Here is a 27,128-nt window from a genome sequence, read left to right on the forward strand (position 1 = left end):
CGGTACTGAAAAAAAGAAGATTTATTCATAACACATGTGAAAAGACCCAGGAAAACCGAGTTAACAATAAAAAACAATAACAAAACAACGCTAAAAAACGATAAAAACCCTGAAAACCATACATTTCACACCCCAGCCTCAACTCTCGCCACCCTGAACCAAACGACTCATGGACCGGTACTGGTCCATGGCCCGGGGATTGGGGACCTCTGCTATAAATCACACACTTTAACAGCTTGGTTCCAATGATTTAAAAAAACAAAACACACACACTTCTTAATTGCCCCGTGGGTTTAAATAAAGTATTGTGCATTTAAATTGAAAGTATTAAATAGTGTTAGCTCTGCCTTGAAATGTCAATATAAACTTATGTAACTGCAAAGAAAACACTAGAGAGTAGTGCTACTAGTACTACAGGTTGCACAGTTGGGACTTTTTCTTTAAAAGAAGGGATTCAATGAGCCCCTTCTCAAGATTTCTGGACAGAATTGGACAGACATGGACTAAAATTATCATAAAACATAACTTTAAATAGGATAATTTTATTAAGAATTGTAAAAAATGTCTGACGTGATTTCAGACAACCGATAACAAAAATGCAACATAACCCAGTATTTACTGTTCTGGAAACAGGGTGAATACTATTTAACAACATTTAGAACTGTAAGTAAAAACCTTTTAGAAACAGCTTCTTCTTTTTGACATTTGACATACCTTATCCCAAAATGGTTATATATAACTTCAGTAAAACTGTTTGACCTAGAGTACATATTTGACATTTCAGAGCTCATTTCGATCTTGATTTCTAGCCAACTCCTCGTGTGCAGCGTTGTTGATGTTTTTAGCTGCTCTAATAGCTGATTTCATAGATGTCTCAATCCAAGCATGAGGGAAAGCTGTGTGCTCCCCAGCAAAGTGGACCCTGCCTTCACTTCTGAAGAGCTCCTTTGCGTACTCTATGTGTTGGTATGGCGCGAAGAAAGCAAAGCCACCCAAGCTGTATGGATCAATGCCCCACCTTTTCACCACCACCCCAATGCAGAGGTCCCACACCTGCTCACCATGAATCTTCGCTAAATCTCTCAATGCTAGCTCTTTAAGGTCTTCATCGGTCGCACCTTGTAAAAACTGGGCGTCATCAGCCCAGGTGTAGGAAGCCAAGAGGACACCAATTGTTTGATTTCTTGGGAAACTGTGGCTGGGGTAGTAGATGTAACGAGAGGGCCGGTCTGTGACACTCTTTCCTCCATGGATGCCATCGTCCACCCAGAACTTCCTCTTGAAGGTGAGGATGATTTTAGTGGAGCATTCATAGTGGACAGCCCTCAATGCCTCCATTTTCTGGGTGGAGAGAGGTGGGTTGAAATCCAGGAAGAGGGCAGCTTTGGCTGTGGTTGTTACTAAGACGGCATCGCCAGTAATGTATGTCAAAGCTGACTCGCCCTTTCTTCTATATGACACAGTTACACCCTCATTTGACTGGCTGATGAATTTGACTTTGGAGTTGAAGAGGATGGGGCCATTAATGAAAGAGAGAAAAGCTTTGGGGAGGAGATCTGTCCCACCAGTTATTTCATCATACCTTAAAAAACAAACAAACACAAAAACACGAATGTCAGCCTGAGCTTTTGTACAGAATCAGTGCAAAGACCTTAGGACCATGCAGTGGTGACATAAACAGTTGAATTTAAGAGGAAATTAGTTAGTAGTCAGCATTTAGGAATAGGGGAACATTTCGCTACCTAGACGTGTAAGTAAATTATATTTACCATCACATTTCTTCGTTATTTACTTACTTTGATGTTACCCTATTCATGTTCAATTTTACAGCTGTAGTATTTTGTGGTGGGTGTATGACAGAGACATGGTTATAACCTCATATTTGTTTCCAGCTTGTTTGTTTTTAGTCTCAAATGTTACATATACAGCAAACTGGTTGCTTCCTTTGTGATTAAATGTTACAACATTAAACTAAGCGAGTAGCTGATATGAGTATAATTTTCAACAGGAATTATGAGAGATTCCCTAAGAATTTGCTTATAAGTAAATCCAATCAAGGAAATCCAACTACAACGTTGTACTGGGTCAGGATTGTGAACAAAACAAGAACAAAAATAAGATTTGATTATTCTTTCTTTGCATTGTTCACGACTACCATCACTTCCTTTTTAAGTCTAATAATCTTACGTTGTGCTATCGCTGACATCATTCTCGACGTAGAGCATCTCAGTCAGAGCCAGATGCATCATGCTCTGTTCATTCAGTAACTCTGCAATCATAACCACTGCCTCTGGACTTAAACCACCTTCCTCTTTCAGATACTCCTATAAAAAAAGAAGGTTGTACATGGTCTTTTAGTAAATTTATTTTTTTTACATTGTCCAATGAAGACCTAATATCATAACAGGCACTATTTCAGAAGATGATTCTGCACTTTACCTTCACTGAATAATGGTCATATTTCTTAAATGCAGCTTTGCATCCATGGGCTTTAATTTCGTCTCTCACCTTGAAAGAAAAGATACATACAAAAGTTATTTCCAGTGGTTCTGTATGCAAAGTCAGAGCACAGCTCATTTAGTATTGCAATTTTGTATTGCAATATTAATAACACCTCATCCAATAGAGTCGTTACAGGAATGGAGTCTGTTCCAGTTGAGTCTTGGTAAAACACTGGTACACCATTAGGAGCCTACAACACCTACAATTTTATTAAATATTTAATACCTACAAACATGAAGACAAAGCATTGCCCATTTGAATCTTAAAAAACTCAACAGCTCACATGTTAAGATTTGCATTTAATTGGTCCTTGAAAACTGTCAATTTGGTACATTTTCTTTGGCTTCTTGTGCATTTTAACCTTTAAGAAACTTAAAAAAAAATCTTTTGAGCTTTTTTGCCTTTATTTGAGAGTATGAAGTGACAAGAAATTGTTAACTTTAATTTTCAGTAACAGTGGGATAACCATGTGGAGTGTGTGTCTGCATGAATAAGTCAACACTTGGATTTAAGGCTTAGAGTCCATGGAGTGCATAAATGCATTAAATTAATATTTTATAGGACAACTGCTGAATCTGTTGTATTTTTAATAGACAGCTCTGCTATGGTATCACTCTGTATAAAAAGTGCCATGAATTCCTCCTACATCTTTACCTACCTTCTGCAAAGCCTGCCACAACAGGTCGTCAGCTGATTTCCCCCTCTCCCTCTCTGGCAGTTTATAATTCAGGATGTCGGGGTTTGCTGTCACTGCGTATGTCCTCGTCCTGTTCCGTTCATTAACCAAGTAAAAAGTGTTGGAGTCATACATGATGAATGGATTCAGCTTGAGCCCCATTTCTTTGATGTACCAGCGGATGATCCTGTTAAAGCATGAGGTCATTCGCTTGTTAATGTTTATAATGCAGTACAAAAACTGGTCCTTTGAGAGCAAAACTTGACAATGTTTGACATTCTTTTACTCACTGGTGGTTACTCGGTATCCTCATTGCACCCAAATCAGCATACCAGCCATTTTCTTCATCCCTGTAGGTCTCCACCCTTCCTCCCACACGAGGACTAGCTTCTATGATGGTTACCTTAATCAAACAGTTCAAGAGAAAAAGCAATAAACAAAAATATTGTGGAAAATATATACTTTTGCTGTTCTATCTTGGAACATCTAGAAACATACCATATTGTTATAAATCCAGAGAATTAGACACTTGTAATGCTCCTGGAGTGTTGTACATAAGCCATTAGGACTTTATTTATAATGAGTTTAAATGAAAGCTAAAAAAATATGAGAAAGGTTGATAGGTAATTGTGTTTGTTCTTGTCTGCAATCACTCTCAAATCACATTCTGATCTCAGAAGAATCTTAAAAATGCCTCATCCATGCCATTTCACTACTGTGCACCTTTTTGTTTTACAGAAACATGAAGTCCAAAGACGTTTGTATCAAATTCAGACATGAAATTACTTCTACTAGGGCCCAAAACACAACTTATGTGATTGATAACGTTTGTATGATTGTTAGCAGGCTCTTAAAAAATATATTTAAAGAGAATATTTACAAGAACTTTTTACCAGAGCCTTTCGGACCACTGCAAGACCGGACAAAATTTAAAATATTTATATATAATATAAATAGCAGATATAAGAATTCATTGTCTCAAGAAAATATTACAAACTATTCTTCTTATCCTTCTGGATCCAGAATCTCATAGTGTGAAGTGAGCAAAATTACAAAATTCTTGGGATTTGTGTTTTGGGGTTGGAGATGATTTTCATATAAAAGAAAATTGCATTGACTGGATACAATAATTAGGCATGAATAAAAAAAATGTGTTAAATGTTTTTGTCCTTTTAAAAGTAAGGGAAGATTTTTAAACACTTTTAAATATAAAATGATGTCATTGGAACAGATGTATTCTACTTTAAAAAGAAAACATTTTCTTGCACCATTTTTTAACCTGCAGATGGCAGTGTTTGCATTCACTGGATGGACAACATAACTAGGCATACACATATTCAAATCTTGCATGTACCTTGTGTCCTGCACCTTCCAATAGCTTGGCAGCCGTCAGCCCAGCGATCCCAGCCCCAACAATAATAACATGATGAGACTTCTTGATCTGAGGAAGGCCAGTCTTCACTGTGTCCATGAGCTGATAATTATCGTCATCTTCCAGACATTTAGCCAGCTCTTCATTCATGCTGGCAACAGCAGCAGTGGGATACAAAGCCAACAGCAGCACACTGATGGCAAATGAATGGACTGAAGATAAAAAGAGATTTTAAAACATTTATGTTATGAATAACACATAACATACATATTATACGTATTATATTACATTACATATTACATAATCCATATAAGTAAATTTAAGTTTGTGGAGTTACAATTTCAGTTACTAATAACTTTGAGCTATAATATATGATGAATGTGCAAAAAACTTATTAAAACTAAAAACTTAAAGTATTTCTATTTCCCAATTCTCAAATTGCATAGAACAATATTCTTGTATGAATCGGTGTGACTAGGTGAATGAGGTAAATCCAGTAAAAAGCTTTAAGTACTCAGGTAGAGTAAAAAAGCACTATATAAGAATCACTCCATTTACCATTTTGATAGTCATATTGACTTCCTGGGATTATAGAATGTCAACACCAAGTGTTTCAGGACAGCACGTGGTACGCACATTTTAATGATGATCACAAACTCAACAAAGAACAGCAAACTATGCAAGAAGAGCTCTGGAGCTCGGAATCATTACACATTAAAAAAAAAAAAACAAACATTACAAGAGTTTTTACATTTTCAAGACCAAAATTAAAGATTGCACCAGAATTACTCACAAAATTTCCACTTGGCAAATTGTGGCTTCATCTCACTTTGCTCAATGGTTTTCCTTATGCCTTTGGCAGCAAGTAAAGAACAAGACGAAAAACAGAATTAGAATGAGAAATAGAAACTGGGATCTCGATACAGTACCTTTCATCTTCATATTTGTGAATTTCAAAAAGAGGAAGCATTTATATCCCAAAATTTTACCACAGCAGCTGTAGTTTTACTTTCACTTCTGCCAGTGCTTTGTAATACCGCTGATTTTTTTATTCTATTATCAGAGAAAATTCATTAACACTATTTACAAAGAAATGTTGTGTTCTCTTTTCTTTCTAAGGACAGGAGAACACAACTATTCATATCCTATATGATATCCATCAACATAAACCCACATACATGCTCAAATCCTGAAAGAACAGACGGGAGTGCAGCAGATAACTCTAACCCTTGGAAAAATTCCTCAAATACTTTCACTTTTCTAACTGCTTTATTGTTTTTTTTTATCTATCTATACAAACTGATACATTTGGTGCTGCATTTATCTAATCCCTATAAACATTTTGTTTTACTTTGTAATAAAAAAGTCTAGAAAGTCATTTGTAGTCATCTTTTAAAAAGCATAAAAAATATGAAAAACCTGCACACATATAATACAAGTATTATTTTTACCAAGCAGAAATAAAACTATATTACCGTTTAAAAGAACTTGCTAATCCGATGTAACTCGTGTCTCCTCCTTGTCGTTCACTTCAGTTCACTCCTGTTTATACTACTCACCTGACTGCCCCATCCTAAAGGACAGGCTTGCCCCGCCTCTTTTGAAAATGAGGCTTCAGTTTTGGTTTCAGTTTTTCCCTGTCTCGTGCGGTCAGATGATATACATCCACTGTTTGGGTCCTATGATGAGAAAAATGTAACTTCCTTTAAATCTTTTATCATTCTGTCATTTGCTAAACAAACGTCTTTCCAGAAGTCACGTGTTTTCAGTGGCACCACATGCAGGACGTATATCTTTGAGCAGGTTTGATTATTACAAAGAAAAAAATGAGACTATAGACATTAACTTTGTATAACATTGCCACTTTATTGTGTGAAAATGCTACATCACAAAAAGTCTTTGATACAGATGCAGTTTTTAATAATATATCTCTATCACCACTAATTTACCAAGGCCTTTTATATGAAAAGTGAGTAGTACAGCACAAAAAAGAGATCAATTAACAAAAGGATAAAAAGCTGTAAACTCTGAAACAATAATATTTAGTATTGTTACTTAGCTAATTCATGGAAAAGATTGGTTTGTAATAAGTAGATAAGTGGTTTAAGGATCCTTCTTTTGAAGATTGTTGAAGACTAAATATGTCAGACCCTAGAGTTCATCTCTTTTTCGACATTTAGCTGACTCTGAATTCAGCAGCACAGCTCTGTTAATGTTTTTAGCTGCCCTTACTGCAGATTTCATGGACGTCTCAATCCAAGCATGAGGGAAGGCTGTGTGTTCACCAGCAAAGTGGACACTGCCTTCACTTTTAAAGAGCTCCTGAGCATACTCTAAGTGTTGGTAGGGTGTGAACAGAGCGAAGGCACCAAGGCTGTAAGGATCCATGCTCCACTTTTTCACCACCACCCCAGTGCAGAAATCCCAGACCTGCTCACCATGAATCTTTGCCAAATCGCTCAGAGCCAGCTCTTTGAGGGCTTCATCACTTGCACCTAGGAAGAGTAGTGAATCATCACCCCAGGTGTAGGAAGCCAGGAGGACACCGATGGTCTTATTTTTTTGGAAACTGTGGCCTGGATAGTAGATAAAACGAGTAGGCCCGTCTGTGATGCTCTTTCCTCCTCGGATACCGTCGTTCTCCCAGAACTTGTTGTTAAAGGTGAGGAGGATTTTAGTGGAGCTGTCATAATGGACAGCCCTCAGTGCCTCCATCTTTTTGGGGGACAGAGGTGGGATGAAATCCATAAATAGAGCTGCTTTTGTTGTGGTTGTTACTAGGACAACATCAGCCTGAAGATCAGTAAGAGAGGACTGTTGTCCGGTTTGGTATGATACAATGACTCCTTTGTGTGAGTGACTGATACGCTTGACTCTAGAGTTCAGGAGAATAGGGATATCAAGGACAGTAAGGAAAGCTTTGGGGAGAAGATCAGACCCACCAACAACTTCAAAGTACCTATAAAAAAAGAGCCATAAAAATAACATTTTATTATTATTGCAGTTAATATCTGTAGAAAATTATTTACATGTACAGTTTCTACAATTCCATTTTTAGGTTCTAATGAACTGCTCAGAGCAGGCAGAAGCAAACTTTATTGCGTGTGTGTGGCTGTTGGATCACATTAAATGTTTGCATCTCTTCTGCTGCATGTTCGAACAAGTTCAGTCATCACAATGTTATGGTATCGTGCTTCGTGATGATAAGTGCTCCATACCTTGCGGCAAAGGTAAGGCCCTCATGATAAACATAGTGAAGCGCTTACGTAAAAAAAGCAGGATATATCAAAACAAGTCGTGCCAAATGACTGTTTAACTGCTCTGTGTTTTCTGGATGTTACCATTGTTTATTGATATGCTTGCATGCACTGAAAACTCATAGATACTTTTTTATATTCTACATAAAGACATGAAAAATTGCAGTTGCTGTTTGCAAACACATAACATATATTTTATATTTGAAGCCTTTGCTGCTATATTAAATGGCTCAAATGATTAAAAAGCACATTTAAGCTATTATATATTATTACATTAGTTTTTTCTTGGATTAATCATGTGTGTGACGGTCTCTTTTTGTGACCAAATGGTAGAAAAGCACTCTTAATTTTGTTTAAGCTCTACTTGGGTGATAATAAAGACATTTTAATTATGTTTTTGCACATAAATGTAAACATGAAGAAGGTTTGAGGAGTTGTCAGGCCCTACTTGGTGCTGTCACTGATGTCAGTTTGGTCATAGATCATCTCACTAAGTGCAGTGTACATAAGACTCTGTTCGTTGAGCAGCTCTCCAATCATTCTCAACGCTTCGGGGCTCAGATCTCCTTCTTCTTTCAGGTACTCCTATTTGCAACAAACATTTACATTTTGTGAACTAAGGATGTACATTAATATCATCTGATTAAATGTTTTTGCTAGTTTTACTTGCACTGACACACATTTGTGCTGTAACAATTACAACCACCTCTTTCAGTTTTGTGGTTCATGGTGAAAAAGTAAAATGACGTAAGTAATTTTTTATTAAAATAAATATTTACTAATGTGTTTTTACTAGTTTATGTTATCCATATACCCTTATTTGTAATAAAATGTGGTAATCATTTAAATGTTTAACATTTAGAAATGCCAATGCAAGTACTCTGATTCTTCAGAATGTATCCTCATGATTCACTTAGTCAACAAGGACTGTTCTCATTTTACTATTCATTATCTCATTATGATTTATACCTTCACGGAATAATGGTCATATTTTTTCAGTGCAGCCCAGCAGCCATGAGCCTCCACCTCATCCTTTACCTACCAAAAAAGGAGAAAGAACAGTTGTTTATATGGAAAAAGTCCAGAACCTTACTTATTGCATTGATTCTTTTTGCAATGAGCAGTCAGAAATGTCCATATTAGTCTACAATATACTTTCATGACTGAAGGAGCAGGTGCAGTTGGTGAAATCAATTTTAATTTCTTGCTTTGACTTTTCAGAATATCTTCAGTCAAAGCATTTGTCATGTTACATAGTGTTGAGTAGACAATGGTAAATGGCCTGTATTTGTATAGCGCTTTTCTAGTCCATAGGACCCCAAAGCGCTTCACACTACATTCAGTCATTCACCCATTCACACACACATTCACACACTGGCGATGGCAAGCTACATTGTAGCCACAGCTGCCCTGGGGCGCACTGACAGAGGCGAGGCTGCCGGACACAGGCGCCACCAGGCCCTCTGACCACCACCAGTAGGCAACGGGTGAAGTGTCTTGCCCAAGGACACAACGACCGAGACTGTCCAAGCCGGGGCTCGAACCGGCAATCTTCCGATTACAAGGCGAACTCCCAACTCTTGAGCCACGATCGCCCACATAACAACAATGTTTAAATGCATTTGAGTGTGCTTAATTTAGTTTAACTGCTTTAATGATTTGAACAGTTTAAAATTCAAGGAAACATACATGTTGCAGTCATCACAAAAAACTCTAAGATTCACTTTTTTGTGCTAGTGGTCAGAGTTATATGGTCAATAATGATCTTTGAGAAAATGGAACAAAAGGGTTCCATTTTTGCAAAAGTTGTAAATTGAATAACTGGAGGAATTAGCTACTGTATGTTTCTCCATCCAACTCTTTTATGCCAGAGACATTTGACTCGCTTCCTTTTTTCTCACCTTCTGTAAAGCTTGCTGAAGGAGTTCATCTGCTGACTTCCCTTTCTCACTTGGCCACACATTGTACCCAAGAACATCAGGATTTGCTTGTGCTGCAAATGTTCTTTTCCGCTTTCCATTAACATGGTAAAAGGTATTAGGGTTATCCATGATGAATTCATTCAATTTGACCCCTAGGTCATCAGCAAACCATTGCACAATTCTGTAGAAAGACAAAGTCAGTGGTAGCAGAGTTAGATATATATGATCCCAGATGTTAAAGATAAGGAAAACACATGTTTGCGAGGTTTTCCTTTTGATTTAATGCACGCCTTCAGTGGATTTAATCTGTATAGTTAAAACTTACCGGTGAAAACTTGGGATCCTCATGGCCCCCAGTTCAGCATACCACCCATCTTTTTCATTTCTGTAGGTTTCAACCCGTCCACCAACGCGACCACTTGCTTCTACAATAGTTACCTTGACAACCACATGATTTAGAATTAGAAACACAATAGTACCACTAGAATAATGAGTGCAATGCAAATGTTTATCCATCATAACAGATGGACTTTAAGATGAATTGTTATGGTTGTTATGCATATGTTTTATCGGTTAAGTATATGTTTACACATTTGTGTAACAGATGAAATTCCTGGTTAGTTTTCAGAAGGAGTAACAAACCCTTTGGAAAATAACAAGCAAATGAATGATAAAAACAGCCAAACACTTGTGGAGAAAAAAGGATGGTGTTGTAGTGTTTAGGAAATATCAGTATTAATGGTATTTAGGAAATATTAATAACAATATTGTTACTGCTTCTGCTGGTACAGCTATTGTTAATGTCTTGATGCATGCTCACACATGTATGTAAATCTCAAAAGGTTGATTCTGTTTATAAGATTGGGCAAACCTGAAGTCAGCTGAGACTGAAGAAGTCACTTGGATGAGTGATGAAATGTTTCTTCCACTGAAAATGCTACGTCCAGATGAACAGAATCAACCTTTTGGGAACTATTGTTAATGTTTTTGCTGCTTGTTATGTGTCATTGCTTTCATTATATTAATCATACTGATAATGCAGTCATCTTTGTAGCCTCTATTCTAAATACACTTGCTAATGTTTGTTTTATTATTTACCATTTATTTACCATTAAATATTTACCATTACCATTTACCATACCACAAGTTTTTTCAAAAAGGTCTCAAAGACTTTAGAGTCAGACCTGTTACAGATCGTCAACTTTTCTTTAATGTCAGGTGTGTTTCCAGAATCACTAAAAACTGCTGTAATAAAACCCATACTGAAAAAGGACAATCTTGACAAGACACAAATGAACAACTACAGGCCGATCTCAAATCTCCCATTTTTAAGTAAGATCATTAAAAAAGCAGTTTCTCAACAGCTCAATTAGTTCTTAAAACAGAATAACTGCTACGATGCCTTCCAGTCAGGTTTTAGACAGAACCACAGCACTGAAACCGCTCTGACCAAAGTGTTTAATGACATATGTCTGAATACAGACAGTGGAAAAATGTCAGTCTTAGTTTTACTGGATCTCAGTGCAGCATTTGATACAGTTGACCACAACATATTACTCAAACAACTGGAGAACTGGACAGGTCTTTCAGGAACTGTACTAAACTGGTTCAAAACATACTTAGAAAACAGGAAATACTTTGTATCAATACGTAACTTCATATCTGAGCAGACAAGTATCACATGTGGAGTTCCCCAAGATTCCATCTTGGGACCCCCTCTGTTTAACATTTACATGCTCCCACTGGCACAGATTATAAAGAACAACAAAATAAACTATCACAGATATGCAGATGACACACAAATATATATCACACTGTCACCAGGAGACCTAGACCTAAACTTAGAAAAACACATTAAGACAATAACAAAATCAGTTTACTATCACCTCAAGAATATTTCAAGGAAAAAAGATCTGACGTCTCAACAGGACCTGGAAAAACTAGTCCATGCATTCATCTTTAGTAGGCTTGATTACTGTAACAGCATCTTTACAGGTCTACCTAAAAAATCAGTCAGACAACTACAGCTCATTCAGAACTCTGCTGCTCGAGTCCTCACTAAGACCAAAAAAGTGGACCACATTAGTCCAGCTCTAAGGTCTTTACGCTGGCTGCCTGTCCATCAGAGGATAGTGTTGGGTCTAAACTCAGACCCCGCTGTATCCAGGACTTATTTCCGTGAAAGAAAAACAAGGCAACAGCGATCGATCGATTTACTTGCAAGGGAGGCCTCGTCGGTATCTCAGCTCATTACGAATGACCCCGACGATGGCCTCCTCTCGGTGCCTTTTTTTGAAAAAGCTCCCACAATAAACAACAGTTTACAACAGGTACCTCCCCTCGTAACTAGGGATGGGTACCGGTATCCAGTGACATTATGGCACCGGTTCTGACATAAACGGTAGTAACCATACCGAAAAGCAGCGCACATTTTGGTGCTTTTTTTTCCTTAAATGTCATACACTTTGGATTCTAGCCAATCATATTACCTTTGTGAGCGTAGTAGGCAGGCCCAGGTACATATGTTCTTTTAGAGCAGAGCTACAGATTAAAAATGCCCAAGGCGAAGTGGTCAAAAGTCTGGCTGTACTTCACAGCAAAAGATGCAAACTGAGCAGCCTGCAACAAGGCACACACTTTGCAAACCTGTAGCTACAATCCACTGCACAGCACTCATTTTGCAGAACTGTAAACAAAACTCACTGCTTTACACTCAATTTCCAAATGATCAACGCACTGCTGGGAGAGGAGGACGAGGAGGGGGGAGAGGAGGACGAGGAGGGGGAGAGGAAGGGTAAGAAGAGTAAGAAATAGAATTGCTGATTACATCAGAGCTACAATAGTGGACCATGTAATCAACCGTGGAATGACCCTGAGGGAAGCTGGCCAACGGGTCCAGCCTAACTCGAGCCGCTACACTGTAGCAAGCATCATAAGAACATTTTGAATTGAGAATCAGTTAGTACAGTCACTTTGCACTTTGCCAATATGGCGATTGCAAATAATTAATAAATAAATAAATAAATAATAAATAAATAATAATAATAATAAAATAAATAATACTTGTAAATAAACACTTGTGTTTGTTTTGATGTGTGTGAATAAACACAAGTACTTGAAGTTTGGATCCCTCTGTGCTTACGGATCTATGACAAAAGTTTGAGCTCAAACTGACATGGCCTACCTTGTGCACAGTGTTGTGATATTTTGATACCATGGTAGCATTTACAGGATATTGTTTTGTAGTGATATTATACAGGAGAACTGTTACTCAATAAGGCCCATTTACTAGTTGTTTTTCTCTTTCTCTGTGACCCAAGAATTAATGTGTAAGACTCACAGGCTGGTACCTCAAGGTCGAAAACACCACAGAGATCACTTCCTTACTCCCATCCTCCCTTCTTTATCTCCTAGAAAAGAGCTCGTTAAAGGCCAGGTGGTTTGTTTCAGAATTCACTAATGAAAGAACTCTGTATTCTATGTCTAGGAGTGTATTTTGCTGGGATGATCATAAATTGTAACTGAAGAGATAAACTACACAAAGGATACTTCTTTGCTCACAAGGCAGGAAGACGTTTCCTTATTTGGTCTGTACCGGTTTGAACTGAGAACCTGCTGACACACGAACCTTTTTTTCCTCTATATAAGCTGTTTTGTACTAAATAAACCTTTGAGTTGGTTTGGGAAGGCAACCTGAAGCAGTCTGTGTTTCCTTGTTCTCCCAAGCTACTCCCGGCGCTGTAACTAACCCGCTGAACGGCATACCTGAGTGTTACTTTGAATAATTAGGAATCTTATAAGGAAAGGACAAAACTCTGCTTATCGGTGCTCACGCCTTGGAGGGAAACCGGGACGGAGATTTTCTCTTCAATTTGGTGTCAAGAAGTGGGATCGCTGACGAAGGTAAATATGCGTCTTTCATATTTATATAAAGACCGTATTATACCTCTCTCAGTGATCACCCATAAAAACTGGATATGCTGATGCAAGTTTCACTTAGTGATCCAGAGAGATACACTGACGACTTCTTTAGTCCCCGAATAAAGTAAATTAAAAGCAGAAAGACACAGGAAGTTGCCTGTTGTATTGCGAGAAGTTGCTCGTTAAGTGAGAAGTTGCTCGTTAAGTGAGACGTTGCTCACCCAAACAAAAATTGCTAGCAATAAATTTAAAGTAACCTCAGCTGTGCCACAGCAAAATACTAACATAAATCCTTCAAAGCGTGTAAACCCCTCTGGAAATCACTGAACATGGGTCAGAATAATTCAAAGACCACAGACAGGTCCGAGAAAAAATCGAAATCAACTGTAAAACCAAAAAAAATAAAATAAAATATAAAGTTTCAAATAACGGCTCAGTACGCCTCCCACTTCCGGTCACGTGCAACTCACGTCCGCGAATCGGTGAAGACTTCCATGATTACGTAACCAGAACATGCGGAAGTACTTACGTGACTGACTTTGTTTACAACTTAAAAACTGTAAGTTCAATGCATTCTAATTTATTTCCGGAGCCCTATCCCGAACGATTATCGCCAGAAAACAGGTCAGTAAAACCGAAGGCCAGTGCAGATACTACCACGAAAGCTAAAAGTGTTAAGATAATGTTGAATTTTGATGTTGAAGGCTCAGAGGAAAGTGAAAAAAATGATGTATGCAGGATCACCTGCTCCAGCGCAGCAGGGAGATTTCAGAAGGAAAGATAAGAGTAGAGATGTGTGTTTTTATTGTGGAAAAATAGGACACTGGTTTCGTGAGTATCGATTTGCAGTCTCCGGCAAAGCACGCACGCCTCGACCACAGAACGCAGTACAAGTTCCGGCCACTAGGTGTCAGCGGAGCTCTTCCAGTCAAGGTAACTGGCAACAACGGGAAGCACGCAATACTGGCTCCACATCTAAGCAGCCTTACAATCCACAAGGTAGACAAGCTAGAGGTGCAAATTTAGCTCAGTTTTCCAGCAGCCGCAGACACCCAGAGCAAAAATGAATTTGTGTATTTAATTTAACACAAAGTGTGAAATGTTTGCTGACACTGATAACAGCTTATGTTTTCTCTGCCCTTTGCATCGACATGATGGAGAAGGAACAGACTCTGTGTCAGCTGGACGCCTCAGCAGAGAATGAACTCAACACCTTTTTGTCTGGTATTCCACGACACACAATGTGCCAAAGACGTGTTCAAAAACCACTGCCAGGTAATCCCATATCTGGGAGCCACACTTTTGTTTCTCTCACACTGTTCAACAACATGATAACTGCTCACACAAGTGAAGGTCAAACAGTGGTTTTGTCACATAACTCAGACATAGGTTACGATAACTAAACCATGTCGACACATAGATCTACCTTATACCTTATATTGGCTTTATACCTAATCACGCACAGCTCATGAAAAACAACAAGCCAGTATATGTCAAGCAATGTCCCATTTCCACCGAAAAAGCCGCAGCTCTAGATGTCATCATAGGAGATTTATTGACTACAGGAGTAACAAAGCCCACACTCCTGTCAATTCTGTGCCAAAGCCTAACAAACCTGGCGTATGGCGTTTCACACAAAATTTAAGGCAAATTAATGCAGTCATTATGCCTTCCTGTCGTTCCAGACTTCGCAGGATATTGACATACATTTCCATCCACATTTTACTGTGGTGGATTTGTGTTCCGCCTTTTTCTCAGTACCTGTGCATGAAGACACAGCTGTTATTTGCATTTACACATAGAAATAAGCAGTACACTTGGACTCGTTTGCCCTAAGGCATGATGGACAGCTCTGCTGGCAGTGGCTACCGTCCAGTAGCCTTCTATTCAAGGTGCTGTCCGTGGTTGTTCAGGAATGCCGGCCTGCCTGAGGGCAGTAGCAGCTTGCTCTATCATGATAAGGGACTGCGAGAAGCTCACACTCTCACATGACACTATTCTACACACCAATCACCAGGTCACGACCATTCTAGCAAACATAACTACACAACATGTGCAAATCTCACTATAAAAGCAAGCAGCACACCTGATTCGCCAGCACATTTATTGATCCTATGCTGTGTTCTTCTGACCGACAGGATGGCTCAGACAGGCTTGATGTTCATGACTGCATGACGCGTATACAGGAATCCACAGCACCACATCCAGATTTAGAGCAAACACTTATTTCAGACTCAGCCACGGTTTATGTGGACGGGTCCTGTTCAAGGCCAAATGACAACTCATTTCTTTGTGGCTATTCAGTGGTGACATTGCCTGACATCATACTAGAGGCTCACTCATTACCATTTCACTCAGCACAAAAAGCAGAGCTCATGGCTTTAATACGTGCCTGTGAGCTACATTTGGATAAGCATGTGACAATTTACACAGACAGCCGCTATGCGTTTGGCGTTGTACATGACTTTGGCACATTGTGGAGACAAAGAGGATCTGGATCTGCTGATGGAAAACCGATTGCTAATTCTGATCTTGTGCAAAGACTTTTGCAGGCTATACAGCTGCCATCGGCCATTGCAGTTGTGAAAACGAAAGGACACAGTACAGCTGACACAGACGAAGCAACAGGTAATGCCCTAGCAGACGTGACAGCCAAGGCTGCAGCTGCATCACAGCTCCCACCTCCACAGGAAGTATTATCTGTGCCCGTACAGCTGCCACTTGTTACACTCCCAGACTATTTAGACACAAATGTTGATTTAAAATTCATACAAGAACAGGCCTCTGCATGTGATTACACCTATTGGGAGAATAATGACTGTACCTTAGATGACAAGGATGGCCTATACAAAATCTTGAGGGTTTGATTGCCCTCCCATCTTCCCTGCTGCCAGTCCTTGTCCGACATTTTCACGGTGAGTCATGTCGGACAAAGAGGGGTAATAGGGGCAATAAAATCAAGATCAAGATTTGTAAAATCAAGATTTATTTGTAAAATCAAGATTTGTAATTGAGAAAACATTGCATGCAGTAAAAAGCATATTAGCAACTTGTTTAACATGTGCACGAACTAATGTAGGAAAACCAAAAGCAGAACATCAGCATTTACCACAACCAGATTTTCCATTTCATACATTACAAATTGATTTTACACACATGCCAGCGCAAGGAAGCATCAAGTACTTACTGGTAATAGTGGATCAATTTAGTAAATTAGTAGAAGCTTATCCAACCTCAAAAGAAACTGCAGAAGTAGTCTATCAAAAGTTGAGCAATGAAATAATACCCAGATTTGGAATACCTCACCAAATTAACAGTGATAGAGGACCTTCATTCACATCAGAAGTAATTCAAAAGTGTGCTAAAACTTTAATGACCTGGATCAAATTACTTCCTCAAGTCCTCTGTCAGATTAGAATGACTCCATCTGCAGTAACCAAATTATCTCCATTTGAAATAAGACTATTTCCAACACCATGGTCAGCTTCCAGAGGGGCACCGCTATTAGAAGGTGATGTAGATATTGCATTGTCCGACTATGTCCACAATCTGGTAGAAACACTGAATAATAACTATCAGAAAGTTTGTCTCTCCCAGCCTCTCCCCTCCACAGTTCCACCAGTGGAGACCAGGAGATGCGGTGTTGGAGAAATCACTAAAACCAAGGACACTCTGGGAGGCCGCGCGTTTTCCAGCCCCCAGGCTGTACTGGCAGTGACGAAGAACCAGCATCCTCACAGACGGACAACCTCAGTGGATTCATGCCAGCAGGGTTAAGACCAGCCCAATCGGACCATCTCAGGCGTCGGATCAAGTAGACGACATCTCCGGCGGGCCAGCGCCCGGATCCAATGTACATACACACACGCAATTACTGATTAACACACAACGCCTGAAAGAGCCAAGACTCAGAGCTCTTTGATCCTTCACGTGAACAAGAACAAGGTACTCAACATCCAGCAGGAACAGAAAGCCGAGAGTACCACATGATGTCTAATCTGATAAAGCTAGACTCATTCCATCCTGATAATGGAGAAAATGAAATGCCCATTGTCATCATACGACGCTTATACAATGTCTCTCGAACCTGGGACCAGGCCAGGAGACGACTGAAGAACTGTGTTTTTTCTTATATATTTTCTTATATATTTAGGTTATTTATCATATCTATCGCATTAACTTTAGGATTTTTCTTTGCTATTTTGTTACGTTCCCTAAAATTAGTAAATGGCAACATAGACGCCACTAATAAACCATTTTATGCACCCCCGAGAGCAGGAGCTAACGCCTGGTATGAAAATGCCAGAATAGCCGCTCGTGACTTAGGAAACAGTAACTGTTATGTCTGTTCAAAAGGTAACCCAGAACAGGTTATAGTAGGATACCCCATATCCGGTTTCCCCCTCACTGAGGGACTAGAGAAAATCGGCGGAGATAATGCTCTCCTTAAAGACACTTTACAGTTGACTCTGAGCCCTCTCGACTGCCTACTTAGACACACACACACACCAACTAACCCTGAGACTCCATTAGGCGAATTATTGAAGTTATCTAATGACACCGCAGGGACCTGCGCCCCAATGAAACGCCCTAAGAATAGGTTAAAACCACTGGTGTGCACAGATAGAGACGAGGTGGTGCTGAAGCACTTGCCCTTTTGCCCTCAGTCCAAAAAAGTGCCCTTTTGAAAGACGTGATTTTTTTTTTTTTTTAAAGCTGCGCGATTTAAAAAGGTGTGAAAATAATGGCTTGATTTGTGCCCCTTCTTCAAAGACACCCGAACCCTGTCGCTTTTTCACTGTCACCGTGTCGCGTGAACACGCTTGCAGTTCATTTGTTGTGAGGCGTGTAGCAGCGGCATGACATAGGACTACTTGGAGTAGGCATAGTAGGCTAACTATAGCGACTGGGAGCCACGGCGGACAACACGGCAGCTCTTTCCCTTCCCAACCAGTCAGGTAACCCATGAATCGAGTGAAATTATTCTGTTTGCCCTCTAAGACCAACCTGCAATTGTTTTGTTGTGAAGTAGCCTGTCAGAAACTGCACATGACAAACTTTGCCAGCTTGCCCCCTCCATCCATCCATATGGATAAACAAAAAAACGACACATTTAAAATGTAACCTAAACCATTTAGGCAACCACTCTCCATCAATTCCGACCTTTTTGCATACACTATTGAAAATATCACGTTATGCTATAGGCTACATGCCGTTAGGCAGAGGGCTCTTTTGAGCCCATTTTTCGTTACAAATTTTAGGATGATCTCACAGAAATCTGTGAATAAATACAAAGTTTTCAAACTGAAGTCAGTGGCGGGAAGACATCACACTTTTTAGAGATGGAACTGCAGAAAAACCTAAAACCTTGACATGATTATGAATAATAGAATTATGGACGTTTCTCCATTTTTGTGGATTAGCCTTTCCATAACTAACGTCAACTACTGTCCTACTTTGGTAAGATTGAAATTAATGTCTTTGACTGTCTTTAGTAGGTGTCTCCTGTGAGAAAGTTAGAACACCGTCCAACTGTCTAAAGATGCAGTCTTTAGCCTAACTGGTTGTTACTGACTCAGCGATGCTCGCAGACATTTACGCACTGTGTTGTGACCTGATTGTGACAGAACAGTGACGTTGTTATTGGTAGTTTGAAGGGTACGGTGTTGGGGGTGGTGCATGTTAAAAGTTTTGAGAAGCACTGGTTAGACATGTTAATTTTTTTTGGTGTAACATATTGGCAACATTAACACATTAATTTGCTAAAGGAAAAATAGGCAGTTCCCAATTGCCTGTGAAAACGACCATTCTGCCCTGTTATTGTAATGACCACAGTCAGTCTTATTCGTTCTCATACATTTTGGTCTATTTATTTACGAATTTCAGCAAGCATAAGGCCTAGGAAAGAGAGGCTGAGAAAGGAGAAAGAAAGGGATCTACAACAGGCAGCCCAGGGAAGCAGTTCTCTGCTCTCCTGGATGAAAGCAAAGGAAAATGAAGATGAAAGGTCAGAGTCAAGGGCAGAGTCAGGTTCTATTTTAATGTTTTAATGTAACCTGCTCCTTGCAGTTAATTCTATTGGAAAATCTTAAAAGCTGTTCACACTTAGTTTTTAATGAACTTAATCAGCAGGCATTGAGCTAACTATTATTTTGTACCTACGAAAGTTATTTCTATGTTACAAGACTTGCAGTATGGGTTATTATTAAAACTATCTGTTTAAGCTTATTATTATGATAAATAATAATACTATTATTATTATTATTGTTCCATTGTAGTCAGTCACAGCAGGGAAGCAGCTCTATGCCATCTACCAGCATAGCAGAAGAGGGAGATATAGAAACAGATGAAGCCGCGACCAATGCAGCAACAGGTTCAGTTAGGCCTACAGACACTGATGTAGTGCTCTCTGAAGACCACAATGAGGAAGAACAGATCGATCACATAATGTCAAAGTTAGCAGCTTTACAATACCCAACAGATCCAACACACATCCATACATTTAAAATAAAGCGCAATGACAGATACGTTTCAATGTGCTGCAATGTGGGCCCATGTCAGCCTGATATACCTTACCCAAAAACTGAGGGGAGATCATTCCAGAAACAGTGGTTTTCTACTAATGTGTGGCTGGAATACTCACCCACTGCTAATTCAATGCATTGTTTTAGTTGTCGGCTTTTCCTCTCGGATGAAAAATATAAAAGCAGAACAGCCTGGACAACTGATGGCATCAGAAAGTGGAGTACTGCTCTTGAAAAAATCAAACAACACTCCAGCGCAGAGATGCACATGACAAGCATGGTTAGATGGATCAATTTCCAGAAAAAGGCCCTTCAGTCTGCATTTGATGTTTCAGACGTAAAAGGGGTGGAAGTTAGAGAGCGAGAGAGGCAGACAAACAAAGAAATCCTGACAAGATTAATTGACCTAACAGTGTATCTTGCACGTCAGGGACAAGCATTCCGAGGTCATGATGAGAGTGAGTCCAGTGATAACCGTGGCAATTTTCGTGAATTAGTCAATGTATTTTCCCGCTACGATAGTGTGCTGAAAATGCATTTGGAAAAAATTGCCACAGTTAAAGCCACCAAGACAAGGCCACATGTGTCACTGCTTTCCAACAGAAGTCAAAATGACATCATTGCAGCACTAGGAACTTACATCAGGAAGGAGATACAACGTGAAATAAAAGAGGCTGAAATGTATTCCATTCTACTTGATGAAACCTCTGATGTTTCACACAAAGAGCAAGTGTCATTTGTTGTGCAATATTTTCATCATATGCAAATAAAGGAGAGATTCATCGAAGTGTGCAATGTTGATACAACTACAGGCCAGGAGCTGGAGAATACAGTGTTCTTGCTTCTGCAAAAGAATGGCCTAGAGATGAAGAACATGTATGGTCAAGGCTATGATGGAGCAGCCAACATGAGTGGCATGTATAAAGGTCTCCAAGCTAGAATCCGTGCACACAATGAGAAGGCCCTCTATGTGCACTGCAAAGCCCATTGCCTCAATTTGGTACTAGTGGAGGCATCAAAGTCCAGCAAGCATTTTGTGACATTTTTCAACTTGGTGGAGAAATTGTATGCCTTTTGCTCAGGCTCCCCAAAGCGTCATGCTGCCTTGGTCAAATTTCAGGAGTCTCTCTTTCCTGGACAACGTGTTATGGAGCTCCAGCAGCTGTCAGATACTCGATGGGCTTGCAGGGAAAAAGCACTGAAGGCACTTCAGAGAAATTTGAAAGCCATTTTGATGCTCCTTGATGACATCAGTGACAGTGACCCACCTAACCTGGCCCAAGGTGATGCTCAGATGTACAGAAATGCCATTAATTTTATGTTCATTCTTTGCATGGAAATCACCACACCAGTATTCGAAGTCACTGCTTTGGCATCAGATTCTCTGCAGGAAGAAGGGTTGGACCATTCCACTGCCTACAAGGTAATTGATGGTGTGCTTCACACATTGCAAACCATGAGGTCTGAGGAGAAATTTGGAGAGATATTTAGATGTGCATCAGAGAAGGCAGAGAGTTTCAACATTCCAGTACCTACCGTGGTGCCTGGTCAGGAGAGAAAGCGGAAAGTTCCAGTGCGTTTCCAACACAGCACCACAGTGTCTCAAGTAGGTGCTCAGTTTGAGTCAGTGGAGGCATATTTCAGGAGTGGTGTATATTTCACCTTTCTGGACATCATGACTGGGGAACTGAACAGGAGGTTCAAAGGGGACAATACTGGAAGCCCAACGGCCAGAATCATTCAGTCCTTCCAGCCCTTAACTGTGCATGCTAACTGGGTAGGCCCACCAAACCCAGAAGCCATTGAAGCTGTCCACATCCTCTGTGAATTCTATGGAGAAGATGAGGACCAGCTCAAAACAGAATTAAAGGTCTTCCACTCCAGCTTTAGTTCAAAAGACCTCAGAGAAATATTTCTGATACTGAGGGAAAACAATGGCCAGCTGATCTTTCCTGCCTTTGTCAAAATGATTCAGATCTACGCAACACTACCAGTGACAACTGCGACAGTTGAAAGATCCTTTTCAAAGCTAAAAATAATCAAAAATAAACTAAGAAGTTTGTGTGGAGAAGAAAGGTTGTCTGATCTCCTCTTGTTGGCCATTGAGAAAGATGTGGAGATCAATTACAATGAGGTCATCAACATCTACAAAGACATGGCACCAAGAAGGATGCTTCTTTAGAGCAGTACACTCCATTTAATGGACACTTGAGAATATGTATGTATATAGTTTAGAGTTGGATACAGATTTTATCTTTTTGTGGTGTGATTTTTGATTTTTAGAGAATGTTTTGAAATAAAAGTCAAATTGCATTTAACCTGTGCGATTTTTTTATTATAAAAAGAAAAGGTTTTCCACATATGCAAAAAGTGCCCTTTTTTCCCCCTGGAGCATTTGCCCCCCAAAATGTCTGTGCACGCCACTGGTTAAAACCCTCACTGCCCTTAGGACAGATCCCTCTCCATTTTAACACTAGTATGATATGTCTGCGCAGACTAAAGTTAACTGGCCCAGACACCCATATAGATTATACAAAGGATAACTATACATTTTTCTCTGACTCCCCAGGTGCACGCTGTAATGAGACATGGCTAGCTGTCTCTGTGGCTGAAGTTTTATCATATCTGGAGGAACATACACACAGTTCAAGTTCGAGCGGAGAATCGATCATTGTTCCCCCAGAAGGTGTCTTAAATGATACTGACTGGGGGGAGTTAGTTAAATCACACATGGTCACGCGCCTAACTAGAGCAATCCCTAACGGTTATTGGTTGTGCAACAATACTCTTAGATTAGCTCTACCTGTTAATTGGACCGGTACCTGTGGTCTAGTAACCGTTGATGTATGCTGTACTTTCATTCCCAATAATACCGCCCCTAATGGTTCATTCACACAAGCTATGAATAGACTTGAAGCATTGCAGATAGAACTAATTGCCAATACAGGCCACGGTCAGTGGCTAGATAAGTGGCTACAGGACATGTTTGGAAAATGGAAGGAACTAATTGTAGCCTTTGTAACCTTGCAGCATGTTTTCGATGATTATTGTCTGTTGTGTGATACCATGTATACGCTCTCAGGATTTTTTGATATTAAGCTTGCTCGAAGGACCAGTTACATTTATGACTTGTTTTATGTTTATGATTTGTCTTTATATTATGTTATTACGTTCTGTCTTTATACTATGTTATCATTTCATGATAAAAGGGGGGAACTGTTGTGATATTTTGATACCATGGTAGCATTTACAGGATATTGTTTTATAGTGATATTATACAGGAGAACTGTTACTCAATAAGGCCCATTTACTAGTTGTTTTTCTCTTTCTCTGTGACCCAAGAATTAATGTGTAAGACTCACAGGCTGGTACCTCAAGGTCGAAAACACCACAGAGACGAGACCACTTCCTTACTCCCATCCTCCCTTCTTTATCTCCTAGAAAAGAGCTTGTTAAAGGCCAGGTGGTTTGTTTCAGAATTCACTAATGAAAGAACTCTGTATTCTATGTCTAGGAGTGTATTTTGCTGGGATGATCATAAATTGTAACTGAAGAGATAAACTACACAAAGGATACTTCTTTGCTCACAAGGCAGGAAGACGTTTCCTTATTTGGTCTGTACCGGTTTGAACTGAGAACCTGCTGACACACGAACCTTTTTTTCCTCTATATAAGCTGTTTTGTACTAAATAAACCTTTGAGTTGGTTTGGGAAGGCAACCTGAAGCAGTCTGTGTTTCCTTGTTCTCCCAAGCTACTCCCGGCGCTGTAACTAACCCGCTGAACGGCATACCTGAGTGTTACTTTGAATAATTAGGAATCTTATAAGGAAAGGACAAAACTCTGCTTATCGGTGCTCACGCCTTGGAGGGAAACCGGGACGGAGATTTTCTCTTCACACAGAGAAAGCAAAAGCCAGATATGGAGATGACTTTTACACACATTTCTACACTCCTCTCTGTGTGCGTGACTTCCTAATCACAACGGTTTCTATCAACATCCTGGTAGTCTCCCCCACACCCAATGTATGGTTTACCATAGATAACAAAGTGAAGCCATACAAAGGGCGGGAAGCTTACCAAACATCAAACAGACCTTCACAAGGATGTGCTTGTGATAAAACACTACAGCCCCCACTCAGAACCTCGAGAATCTGGGGAGGGGGACAAAATAATTCCTTTCATCACAGAGTTAAAACAATGTAGAGATGGTAAGCATAAAAATGACAAACATTTAACAATTCACTTTAACAGATAGACTTTAAAGTTCTGATACTGGTCTATAAAGCTCTGAATGGTTTAGGACCAAAATATACCAGTGACCTCCTGACCCAGTATGAACCTTCCAGATCCCTCAGGTCATCTGGATCCGGTTTTTTATCAGTTCCCAGATTCAGAACCATAAAGCTGCATTCAGCCTTTATGCTCCATATATCTGGAACAAACTCCCAGAAAGCCTCATATCAGCTGAAACACTCAGTTTATTCAAATCCAGGTTGAAGACTCACCTATTCTCAGCTGCATTTGAATAAAACATCAAATCCACTCTTTTAAGCTTAAATTTCAAAACTTACATTTTAACTACTGATTTTATCTACTGTTTTTTAATCAATTCTAATCATGCTTTTTATTTGTTTTAGTTTTTAATGTCTCTGTAAAGCACTTTGAATCACCTTGTTGTTGAATTGTGCTATATAAGTAAACTTGCCTTGCCTTACCATTTATCTTTTATTGATCTACTTTATTTGTACTACAACTACCAAGTTTTATGCAAAGCTTAAAAACATGGGCTGCTTTTTTTGCTCCTCCTGAGTGGAACATTAGCAACTAATGAACTATTACTTTATCCAAAAAAATAGAAAAAGAGATTTGGAGAATTGAAGTGCCCAATGTTATATTAAGGCTTTGACACTGATGGTGGTCGTCAGCCATGGATGGTTATTGTGAATATTGTTTTTGATGAAAACCTTTGCTGTGAATCTCATGGAAATAGTACAGAAAAAAGAAAATGGGGAAGTAAAGAATCATGATACCAATTCATGATACCAAAATCCCCATAAAGGTGATGAAGGTGTTTTTTTTAAAATGTCATAATTTTACACTGTTAGAAAAACGTAACTTATGTGGGATTTGCACTTTTTTTTGTTTTCTTACAGGTTGTAAATCTTCAGAAATCTCTTTGATTTGACAGCTAACATTGCATTTAGATTGTCATTATATTATATTATTCTTATTATCAGGATATATGTGTGATACATGTACCTTGTGTCCTGCATCTTGCAGTAACTTGGCAGCTGTCAACCCAGCCATTCCAGCTCCAACAATAACAACATGATGAGATGTATTTATGTGTGGAAGACCAGCCTTTGCTGTCAGCAGCAGTTCATTATAGTCTTTGTCCTCCAGACAATCAGCCAGATGTTCCTTCAGCCTGGCAGCTGCTGTGTGACTGTGGTACACAGTGAACAGTAACACAGTGACAGCACCTGGAAACACAGTGAAAGGTCAAATATTTCTTTCCTTCTTTTAAAACAAGAGGAAAGAAATTTTTTAAGCAACAGACAAAATTGCTAAATACTATCGAATCAAAGTCTAGTTGAGTAACTATTTGATTGCATCACAGACATTGTCTCATTATGTCAGTAGGCTAGAATAACCATTTTTTAACCCCAAAAGAATGGGTAAGGTTCCTCCTGTCACAGTGTCACATGTGTTTTATGGAAAGTCCAGAAAATGACTTCTGCTGAAGTAAGAATGGAGTGATTAATGTGAATGAAACCCAGAAAAAAACAGAAGTAGAATACTTTTCAATCATTGCCGCAGACAGGAATGTGTTTGAGGAACTGAAGAAGGGAATGTGCACGTTCAGCAGATTGAGTATTGTACTTTCCAACATATACTTTACAAGACAGATACCGGGATTCACAACTGCCTAACAGAACAGGTTTCTTGCTGTTGAGCAGCCACAGCCTCAGTCAGGTAAGCGATCACAATGAATTCAAATGAAATGAAGCAATAAAGGAAAAAAAATGTGAGGTTAATTTAGTACTCACCTAAGTTCCATTGGACTTTATCCATCTTAGTTATTGTTGCTATGTTCTTACGCTATTTGAAAAGACAGAAGAGGAAGAGAAAAACACAATGAAAGCTTGTAGCACTACTTTCAGTCTTGGAAAGTACTGAGTTCTCTTTCAAATGAAATAAATCATTCCCCCACCTAATCCCCTGCTTTCCCCTGAAACAATGCATAATAGCTTCAATATCTGAATTTGATTTAAACAAATGTCATCTATCTATTTATCTGTCACAGTCCTCAAGTGTGTCGCGACAATTTTCCTCCCGCCACTTTGTTTTCTCTCGCTCTTCCTTTTCATCAGTGTGCTTGCTGCTGTGTGTGGGTGTGTCTACATACCTTACAGGGGCAGGATCCTGCTGGGATATCAGCCCTATCCTGGATGCACCTGGTTCAGTCAAGCACTTGTGCTCTAACTGCGGAGTGTGCGTCACTTGGTGGAGATGAGAGATTCTTTTCAGGAGAAGCAGAGGACTCTGATTCATGGGACCTCCCTTCTGTTGAATTTCTAAATAATGGACTTTTTAACTGACAACCTCAGAAAGATTTTGTAAATAGCACATCACACTTACACTGTAAATAAACTCACTAAACTAAACTTGCATCTTTGAGTCATGAATTTGAGTCAGATGATTCATGACTCTATGTATCAAGTAAGTATACTAAATTCTTACCTGTTAGGAGCATAAACATTACATGCACAGCTGGAGTCACTTGAGGTGAACAAGCATCTTATGCAGTGTTGGTCAAGTTACTTGATAAAAGTAATCAGTAACTAATTACTGATTACTTCCCCAAAAAAGTAATCCCGTTACTTTACTGATTACTTATTTTCAAAATTAATTAATTACTTAGTTACTTAGTTACTTAGTTACTTTTTAAA

At 39.3% G+C, this 27,128-nt stretch overlaps 2 protein-coding genes across 4 annotated transcripts; both read right to left on the reverse strand.

Moving 5' to 3' along the window:
- Positions 1 to 3: 3 nt before the first annotated feature.
- On the reverse strand, positions 4 to 6,066 carry LOC146713483 (L-amino-acid oxidase-like). 2 transcript variants are annotated; one of them, XM_085448344.1, is made up of 8 exons: positions 6,026 to 6,066; positions 5,344 to 5,403; positions 4,533 to 4,762; positions 3,469 to 3,581; positions 3,161 to 3,365; positions 2,440 to 2,508; positions 2,188 to 2,324; positions 4 to 1,582 (listed from the first exon to the last, which is right to left on the reverse strand). In XM_085448344.1, the coding sequence occupies exons 2-8, from the start codon at positions 5,372 to 5,374 to the stop codon at positions 781 to 783; spliced, it is 1,587 nt and encodes a 528-aa protein (XP_085304470.1). In that variant the 5' UTR covers positions 5,375 to 5,403; positions 6,026 to 6,066; the 3' UTR covers positions 4 to 780. The 2 variants fall into 2 exon arrangements, with proteins under 2 accessions (XP_085304470.1, XP_085304477.1); XM_085448351.1 differs by lacking the exon at positions 6,026 to 6,066 and having other exon boundaries at positions 5,344 to 5,430.
- Positions 6,067 to 6,402: 336 nt separating this feature from the next.
- Positions 6,403 to 26,687, reverse strand: LOC146713484 (L-amino-acid oxidase-like). Of its 2 annotated transcripts, XM_085448360.1 has the most exons (8): positions 26,585 to 26,687; positions 26,226 to 26,277; positions 25,435 to 25,658; positions 10,055 to 10,167; positions 9,709 to 9,910; positions 8,777 to 8,845; positions 8,256 to 8,392; positions 6,403 to 7,509 (listed from the first exon to the last, which is right to left on the reverse strand). In XM_085448360.1, the coding sequence occupies exons 2-8, from the start codon at positions 26,248 to 26,250 to the stop codon at positions 6,702 to 6,704; spliced, it is 1,578 nt and encodes a 525-aa protein (XP_085304486.1). In that variant the 5' UTR covers positions 26,251 to 26,277; positions 26,585 to 26,687; the 3' UTR covers positions 6,403 to 6,701. The 2 variants fall into 2 exon arrangements, with proteins under 2 accessions (XP_085304486.1, XP_085304493.1); XM_085448367.1 differs by lacking the exon at positions 26,585 to 26,687 and having other exon boundaries at positions 26,226 to 26,341.
- Between the last annotated feature and the right edge of the window lie 441 nt (positions 26,688 to 27,128).

Source organism: Copadichromis virginalis, linkage group LG3 (genome assembly GCF_057382275.1).
Source record: "Copadichromis virginalis isolate Kocher_CV1m ecotype Utaka linkage group LG3, C_Virginalis_male_GT1.1, whole genome shotgun sequence".
In the NCBI taxonomy this organism is placed as follows: domain Eukaryota; kingdom Metazoa; phylum Chordata; class Actinopteri; order Cichliformes; family Cichlidae; genus Copadichromis; species Copadichromis virginalis.